Source organism: Manduca sexta, unplaced genomic scaffold, assembly GCF_014839805.1.
Source record: "Manduca sexta isolate Smith_Timp_Sample1 unplaced genomic scaffold, JHU_Msex_v1.0 HiC_scaffold_156, whole genome shotgun sequence".
In the NCBI taxonomy this organism is placed as follows: domain Eukaryota; kingdom Metazoa; phylum Arthropoda; class Insecta; order Lepidoptera; family Sphingidae; genus Manduca; species Manduca sexta.
The window spans coordinates 16,725-25,183 of record NW_023592436.1 but is presented as its reverse complement, the minus strand read 5'-3'; the positions used below and the strand labels follow the sequence as shown (position 1 = coordinate 25,183).

At 38.4% G+C, this 8,459-nt stretch overlaps 3 protein-coding genes across 3 annotated transcripts; all 3 read right to left on the bottom strand.

Annotated features, from left to right (window-relative positions):
* Positions 1 to 324: 324 nt before the first annotated feature.
* On the bottom strand, positions 325 to 1,867 carry LOC119191488 (oxygen-dependent choline dehydrogenase-like). Its single transcript, XM_037445372.1, has 4 exons — positions 1,815 to 1,867; positions 1,530 to 1,652; positions 1,060 to 1,193; positions 325 to 941 (listed from the first exon to the last, which is right to left on the bottom strand). Exons 1-4 carry the CDS (start codon positions 1,834 to 1,836, stop codon positions 615 to 617), a joined length of 606 nt encoding a protein of 201 aa, XP_037301269.1. The 5' UTR covers positions 1,837 to 1,867; the 3' UTR covers positions 325 to 614.
* Positions 1,868 to 4,011: 2,144 nt separating this feature from the next.
* Positions 4,012 to 7,549, bottom strand: LOC119191487 (oxygen-dependent choline dehydrogenase-like). The gene is made up of 4 exons (XM_037445370.1): positions 7,454 to 7,549; positions 6,982 to 7,104; positions 5,926 to 6,059; positions 4,012 to 5,548 (listed from the first exon to the last, which is right to left on the bottom strand). Exons 2-4 carry the CDS (start codon positions 7,100 to 7,102, stop codon positions 5,009 to 5,011), a joined length of 795 nt encoding a protein of 264 aa, XP_037301267.1. The 5' UTR covers positions 7,103 to 7,104; positions 7,454 to 7,549; the 3' UTR covers positions 4,012 to 5,008.
* Positions 4,056 to 4,874, bottom strand: LOC119191486 (neither inactivation nor afterpotential protein G-like). Its single transcript, XM_037445369.1, has one exon. It carries the CDS (start codon positions 4,872 to 4,874, stop codon positions 4,056 to 4,058), a length of 819 nt encoding a protein of 272 aa, XP_037301266.1.
* Positions 7,550 to 8,459: the final 910 nt, after the last annotated feature.

Sequence of the window (8,459 nt, the reverse complement as noted above, 5' to 3'; positions counted from 1 at the left end):
TTGCACAAGACCGGAATTATCGTGAGGAATGACCAGACTGAACGATTGGTATGTAGGATCTTCGGTGCCGTCGAGCGAGACGTAGCCAGTCGTGGATGGCGCGGGGAAAGCCATAGGACTGGAGATCACAGTTTCATTAGATTCTTTCAAAGTGATACCAAGTATTAATGACACGTGATCCATAAGGTTGTCTCCGACGGGTAAATCAGCTTTACTTAGATGCCGAATTTTTCAAGATGAGATTTAGGTCCGACACCTGATAACATCAGAAGTTGTGGACTCTTGATTGCTCCACCGCATAGAATAACTTCTTTGCGAGCGTAAATGCTTTTGGTCGTACCGTCACTGGTCAGTATCTCGACTCCAGTGGCTACATTAGAATTGTTAATATAGATTTTGGTAACCAGAGCGCCCATCTGAACAAACAAGTTAGGTCGATTTTAGCGCGCGTCCCAAGTATGTTTCGGCAGCACTTTGCCTCCATTCCTCAGTTTTAAGTAGTAAAGGTTCAGCATATCCAAGGGTGAGGTTAGCATTAATGTCCAAGATTATATCATGGCCGAGTTCTTTGAAAGAGGCCAAGATGTCTATATTTTTATCACTCGTTTGCCTTGTCATTTGCAAGGGGCCGTCAGTGCCATGATAAGAGGAGTATGCTGCAAGGATGTCTTTATCTTTGACTGTTTCGCTCTTAATGTAGTATTTTTCATGTTATCATAATTGAAGGAGTCGTCGCCAGTGGCTTTAGCCCAGCGATCCAAATCGAATTTATTGGCTCTGACTACTAGTACGTGGTCTAGGCCACTGGAACCTCCGAGCATCTTGCCCATGGTTGTTTCAACGACGTTGTTCTGGAGGCACTGGTTTGCGTAGTGGTCGTTCGTGGAAGTGGCATTCCAGTCGTAAGCAGAGTTCACTAATGCAGGGAATAAGCCCATGACCTGGTAAAAATGTATTTATTTTTATGTGATGACAGAATAAGGAGCGAATATTGATAAATATCGATGGGAAATACAATTTAGTGGTTTAAATTAGATACATTTTAAAATAATTACTTACGGTACTTTCGAACGGTGCGACTTGACCAGCTTCTATAAGAGCCACTGTCGTTTTCGGGTCTTCGGTAAGCCTGTTAGCTACCACACTGCCGCCCGCACCAGAACCGATGACAACAAAGTCAAATATGGATCCATCTGGAAGGAAATATATTTTCAAAACATTTCTTATTTTATCACATCATAAATATTCAGTTTTCAAAATTATCCGTCTGGTGCTATGTAAGTATTGCTCTAAGCATTGTGTTTATTCCGTTTGAAAATCCTTATGTTTCGGTTTAAACGGGGCTTGAGCCACCGTAATTACCCTATACAGATAATCTGTTTTAGAAGTAATGTCGTACCGTCTAATATACAATACTTTGTAATTCCATGTTTTGGACGGTATTGCTGTTTATCAATAGTTGCTTCCTATCAATTAGCGACTTTCTTCTCGTTTGATTGTTTCTTGAAGTCTTCACGCATAAATCTTACCTTCAAGATTGGTAGCAGGAGGGAAACGGAAGTTGGTAAGTCCCAAAGCCGTCAGTGCAGTCAGGATCCCCTGCACCCCCTGCACAGTGCTGATGGTGGAGTCTGTAATGCTCGTATTCATTGCTGTATAGATCAGATCAGATAAATCTATTTAAATCTGTTTTGTACTGAATTCGGGATGTCGTAATTTGGTTTGAATTTTTAATATTTTTTTCCGAGAAGTATTAAAGTAAAAAACTGACTTAAACAGCGTGCACCAAAGATCGCATTCGGCATTTACATTACCCTCTTTCTCCACTACACCCATCCTAAAGAGGGTGCGATCGCTCCTCCACGCTCCCAAATTATTCCCTCTCGTTCGGGCTCCTGCAGTCGCTAAGCTAGGGATTCTAGTATCCCATTTGCAGGTTTCCCCTGGTATAGATTGCAAGGTCTCTTATGAAAGAAAAACTACTCAAGCTGTTGTCCATCTCAAGGATGGAGGCGCCTCTGATTTAACGATAAACCGAACAACATATTTATTACCAGCTTTAACCTTGAAGTAACACGTCATTTAAGTTTAGATAATTTGTAAAAGATAAAATTATTCATAAATCTCAATTTGATCACATGTACTCACCCGTTACTGCCGGTGTCCTGATGTATGAAGTCTGATCTTAGGCATGATCTTTATACAGCAATTTATCTTAGTAAGCTATAACGATAAAGATTACATCTGAGCTGATAATTATATTGTTATCTATAATCACGCTCATGAACAAATTTAGAGGAACGCAAAACCAAATGTAACTAATCATCAAACGGATTTTTCTTTTTAGCTTGTAATAAATTAACAAAATCAAATATTTTGGACTTTACAAAATTTTGATTTATTTTAGAATAAAACAAATTAAAGTCAACTTCCTAATATAGTGAGGTTGGTAAAATTTTAAATTCAGTTGGCACTAATTGGAAAATTGTCTCAATAGGAAATATGTCAAAGCCATATAATAATAATATCAGCCCTGTATTATATACTTGCCCACTGTTGAGCACGGGCCTCCTCTACTACTGAGAGGGATTAGGCCTTAGTCCACCATGCTGGCCTAGTGCGGATTGATAGACTTCACACACCTTCGAAATTCCTATAGAGAACTTCTCAGATGTGCAGGTTTCCTCACGATGATTTCCTTCACCGTTAAAGCGAACGATAAATTCACAAAGAATACACACATGATTTTTAGAAAAGTCAGAGGTGTGTGCCCTTGGGATTTGAACCTGCGGACATTGGTCTCGGCAGTCCGTTCCACACCCAACTAGGCTATCGCCGCTTTAAGCCATATACTTTATTTAAATTAATATGCTACCTATTACCTCGTGTTGTATTCGTTTCGTCATTACGTTGTATATTATATATTATAATAAGACCTGCCAAAGGCCATATCAATACAGATCGGTTAAAAAACTATGTTAACTACCATCTTGTAGATGTTTATGGGCAGAAGTGACCACTTCCCAGATGGTATCGACTTCCTAGCTATTCATCTAGTAAATAGCCTATTTAAGTATACTCGTGTTCCAAACTAAACTAATAGGTTAGATTTCCAGGTCGAACAAAATAGTGGATTCTTTGACATGAAAAACTAACCCGACATATGATCTAGTTCCTGATATATATTATGCTATGAGACCATTACGCGCGGCAAAGTGTGAGTATATTAGTTGTACCTCTGCTTATCCCTCGGAGTACAAAAACTATGTTTACCATTTCTTTTACTGGTCTTACAAACCCCACGTCACTTCATACTGTTGACATTAACGAAACACCAAGTATTTTTGCTTTTCTCTAGTAAATATTGGCTTAAATTTTATTTTCCAAAATTATATCTGTATTATTTGCGCTTAGATGTCACGTTACACGCGTGCATGTCGTTCATAATAAATTAGCTTTTGCTCGTGGCTTTGCTTGCGTGAAAGCTTTACTAGGATAAATGCATGTCCTCCCCAGGGTTTCAAACTTATCATCAATTCTCCATATCAAATTTTATCAAAATCCTTTCGGTAGTTTTGAGTTTTCGCATTCAAAATTCAGAGAGACTAAAGACGCAGCAGGGAGTTTTATAAAATATAAAAATATTTTTCTCCTTAATATCATGTGCCTCTGTCTTGTCTTTTATCTCATTTTGATGGCCAACGGCTACAATATCACTCATAAGCCAGAATATTCATACTGAAGCATCATATTTAGATTATAAATCGAAAGAGTCCGTAGCTCGCACGGTTTATTCGTATTATAACCAACATATGCATTATACATTTCTCTACGTCACTTTCACCGTGACATATTATAAATTAATTTTTAGAGAGTCATAATATAATGAGATTTTAGTCTTCGATGTATAACTCCATCTATTAGTAACTCTATACTATCAACTATGTTAAAGGTTTTTATTATGAGGAAGCAATAGATTATCCCAAAACATAACATAATAAGAACACTTAATTTTTTAAAATATTTTATTCATAAATAACCACAAAACAACAGGATCAGCTTAAACACCATTTTGCCTTAATATTTTCTACTGCTTTCTCCGCCATGGCATAGATGTTCGATATGATATTGCCCGTGACGGTGTAAGGCATGGCTGAAGCGTCCACAACTCGAAGATTCTGAATACCTTTCACTGTCATGTCGCTGTCCAGAACTTTACCAATAGCACAAGTACTGCTGTAATGCCACATAGTCGCCGACATCCATCTAGCATAGCACTTGAAGAACTCGAAGCTAGTGCGGTCCAAACTATTGCAGGTCAAGTCGATATCAACCAACTTAGCACCTATGTTTTTGAAGTAAGAAGTATCTAACAAAGTCACGAAGTCTTGCAGGGATTTGGCGAGGTTGTCCAGATCGTTAGGGTTGGACAAGTGGCCGAGATTGATGGTCGGGTTAGCGGCAGGGTGGACGCTGTTCAGACGGACTGAGCCAGAGGACTCGGGGTGCATCAGGTTAATAACACTGAAAAGTAAGTCTCTGCCGGTATTGGCTTTGTACAGCGCCTCACATACAGTGTTGTTGTACTTGAAAGCAAATGCACACAATTGCAGAAGACCAGCATTATCGTGAGGGAAGTACAGATTAATTGATTGGTATGTGGGGTCTTCAGTGCCGTCGAGTGACACGTAACCAGTCGTCATCGGGACAGGGAATTGCATGGTGTTGGGTAAAACTTTTTCATCAGATTCCTTTAAAGTGATACCAACAATTGCTGACACGTGATCCATAAGGTTCTCTCCGACGGGCAAATCAGCCTTTACTTCGATGCCGAACTCTTCAAGATGAGATTTAGGTCCGACACCTGATAACATCAGAAGTTGTGGACTCTTGATTGCTCCACCGCATAGAATAACTTCTTTGCGAGCGTAAATGCTTTTGGTTACACCGTCACTGGTCAGTATCTCGACTCCAGTGGCTACATTAGAACTGTTGATGTAGATTTTGGTTACCAGAGCGCCCATCTGAACAAACAAATTGGGTCGGTTTTGGCGGCTCCTAAATAGGCCTCCGCAGCGCTTTGCCTCCATTCTTCAGTTTTAAGTAGCAAAGGTTCAGTGTAGCCAAGGGAAAGGTCGGCATTGATGTCTAAGATAATATCATGGCCGAGTTCTTTGAAAGATTCCAAAATATCTTTGTTTTTGTCGCTTGTCTCCCTTATTAGTTGCAAGGGACCCTTGGTACCGTGATGGGAGGCGTATTCTGCGAGGATATCTTTGTCGTTCAGAGTCTCGCTATTAATGTAGTATTTCTTCATGTTCTCGTGGTTAAAGGAGTCGTCGCCTGTAGCTTTGGCCCAGCGTTCCATGTCAAATTTGTTTGCTCTAACTGCAATCACGTGGTCGAGGCCACTGGACCCTCCAAGCATCTTGCCCATGGTTGTTTCAACGACGTTGTTCTGAAGGCACTGGTTGGCATAGTTGTCGTTCGTGGAAGTGGCGTTCCAGTCGTAAGCAGAGTTCACCAAGACAGGGAATAATCCCACATACTGTTGACAAAATGAAATATTATACAATTTTAAAATCAGGACGAAATACACCAATATTACTGATGACTCAGTGTTCAATGCGAAATGTTGATATTAAAAATCTACATCGTTACACTCAAGAAAATGAATGAAATGTGTATCAAAGATGATATCACTAGATAGTGGTTTAATATACTAATATCATATGCCATATTATTTCACTGCTTTTATATTGTGTTCAGAATTAACAGCAATATAATAAGAAGATGCGAGATCTATTTTGTCAAGAAATAGTCGTAGTTCATATTTTCTTCGTGTGCAGTTTTACTGCAAGCCAAGTTTGTTCATCTAGCAATTCTCATGTTTTAAATCAATGAGATGTTAAAATGAATACTTACGGTACTTTCGAGGGGTGCTACTTGGCCAGCTTCTAAAAGAAGTACTGACGCGTTTGGATCTTCGCTAAGTCTGCTAGCTACAACACTGCCACCCGCGCCTGACCCGATGGTCAAAAAGTCAAATACGGCTCCATCTAAAAGGAAATATTTAGAAAATTAATCTTTTGATGTCATTTAAATATATTGTCTTCCCGCTTTATAAGTCCCTAAATCACTGTAGCAAATCGTAATGCCACATCGATAACGCCAATTTATTTAATATTGCTTTGAATGACGAGACGAGCTTGCTGTTTGGCTGATAATAAGCGATACGGCCGCCTATAAACAGCAGAAACACCATCCAACACCTTGAATTACAAAATATTGTTTGGTATTCCACTTCGATCGTCATCCTAAGGCATGCTATGTTAATTCTTATTATATGTAGTAGTTACACTGGCTCCGATGTTTTAAGCCGGAACACAACAGTGACTACTACGGCAGCAGAAATAGAGATTGCGGTAGTACCTACGCAAGCGAACTCTCACATGTGAGCGGCCTACCAGTAATAAAAAAGCAGATTAAAAATATCTATGTTTTCCTACGCAGGCAAATTAACGAGGTAAATAACAGTCTATGTGTGTGTTAAACGTCTAAATAAATCCATTTATCTGTTTTTGCGTTTATTTTTAAGAAACATTCAAATATCCAAACACTTTTATAAACTTTTGCGTTTATAATCTTAATAAGACAAAAGGTAAGATGCTTCTAATTGTATGTATATTGAAGCATACAGTACTGTGTTATTCGAAGTTTTGGAATTGTTACTGTTTACAGTTGTGGTACCGGAAGATCAAACACTCGTCTTCTCAATTGTCAAAATATATTTACCAGCAGTTATTAAATGAACCCAAAGTCGTAACATACAAAGCTACTTAAACAAGGATATAAAAAAAGTTCTTCGTATACTGCTTTCTATGAGCAAGGGTAGCGCTTACCATCACGCGAGCATTTTGGTCTTTTGTGTTTAGAAAAGGCGATTAACGTGTCACGAGACTTAATCTATAAGACAGTTACCTTCAACATCAACTCCAGCAGGGAAGCGATGGCCGGTAAGTCCCAACGCTGTGATTGCAGTGAGCATCCCTTGGACCCCCTGCACACTGCTGATGGTGGACTCCGTGATGGATGTAGACATGGCTGCAATGAGGTCAAACCCTTAGTAAAGAATTGAACTTAGGTCGAGCGGTGATACTGCATATTCTTCTGGGTATTAGACAGGAGTGTGAAATTTGTGCCCGATATGACAAGCTGGATTCTTTTGATAATGGGATGGAAAATAATAAAATTGGATAAAAAATATCTTATTAATTTATTACGAACTACGTTAGGAAAATTATAAGGACTTCATCCTTCGAGCAAATAATATTTAAAATTGGAACACTAAATCTATTTTTATTTTGTTTTTTCTAATTACAATATTCTATGAAATGACGAATAATATAATATTTTGTTATAACTTTTGAAACGTTTCCTTAGATGTACTCACCTGTTTCCGCTGGTGTCTGACGTCTGATGTTCTTACCTTGATCTTTATATACGATTTTTTCTCTATAGCCAATTTACAATGACAAAGATTGCATCTGCGCAAATAATTCAATTAATGTGATAATATATTAATTGACCTTGCTGGATATTTATTCAAGAGGATAAAGGGGAAATGAGATCATTTTTGTTAATTATATTAATCTTGCTCTAGGGAAGTAATTACATCGAATATTTTTTTTATATTTTTATTTGTATTTGGAATACACACGGTGGAAAGTAGGTGCATCAGTTGCGCCTCTTTCGACTCCTTTTGGGGTTAATAGGCCTTTTTTTCATAATAATAATAACAACAGACCTGTATTATAACTGTCCCACTGCTGGGCCTCGGGCCTCCCCGTCTACTGAGAAGGATTAGGCCTTAGTCCACCACGCTGGTCTAATGCGGATTGATAGACTTCACACACCCTCAAAACTGCTATAGAGAACTTTTCAAGTATGCAAGTTTCCTCACGATGTTTTCCTTCATCGTTAAAGCAAGCTATTATTCACAAAGAATACACACATATTTTTTTAGAAAAGTCAAATGTGTGAGCCCTTGAGATTCGAACCTGCGGACATTCGCCTCGGTAGTCCATTACATACTCAACTAAGCTTTCGCCACTCGCCATGTCATGATTAATACGATGTAATTTTTCATTGGTCTTACTAGGCCCACTTCACTCATGGTTATTAACGAAACACCAAAATGTTCCGCTTTCTCTAACACAAGTATTGACTTAATTTTTATTCTTTAATTTCATATCTATCATGTTTGAGCGTTAATTTCACGGTGTCGCGCACTTGTGTTTACTTATATTTACATATTGATATATACTTAGTCTGGCCATAAATACTGTTACACTTAATTATAAAAAAATATTACATTTGAATTTCGAATCTGTCATTTTTATACGATTGTTCATTGTGTTTTCTCATTTTGGCGCCAATACATTGTAAAATATTTTGCG

Coding starts and splice junctions, on each gene's coding strand:
- LOC119191486 (XM_037445369.1), bottom strand. CDS start 4,874: ATGTTATCAGGTGTCGGACCTAAATCTCATCTTGAAGAGTTCGGCATC.
- LOC119191488 (XM_037445372.1), bottom strand. CDS start 1,836: ATGGGTGTAGTGGAGAAAGAGG. Junction 1,653..1,814: donor GGGTGTAGTGGAGAAAGAGG/GTAATGTAAATG, acceptor TGATCTATACAG/CAATGAATACGAGCATTACA. Junction 1,194..1,529: donor TCCTGCTACCAATCTTGAAG/GTAAGATTTATG, acceptor ATTTCCTTCCAG/ATGGATCCATATTTGACTTT.
- LOC119191487 (XM_037445370.1), bottom strand. CDS start 7,102: ATGTCTACATCCATCACGGAGTCCACCATCAGCAGTGTGCAGGGGGTC. Junction 6,060..6,981: donor TGCTGGAGTTGATGTTGAAG/GTAACTGTCTTA, acceptor ATTTCCTTTTAG/ATGGAGCCGTATTTGACTTT. Junction 5,549..5,925: donor TAGCACCCCTCGAAAGTACC/GTAAGTATTCAT, acceptor TTTTGTCAACAG/TATGTGGGATTATTCCCTGT.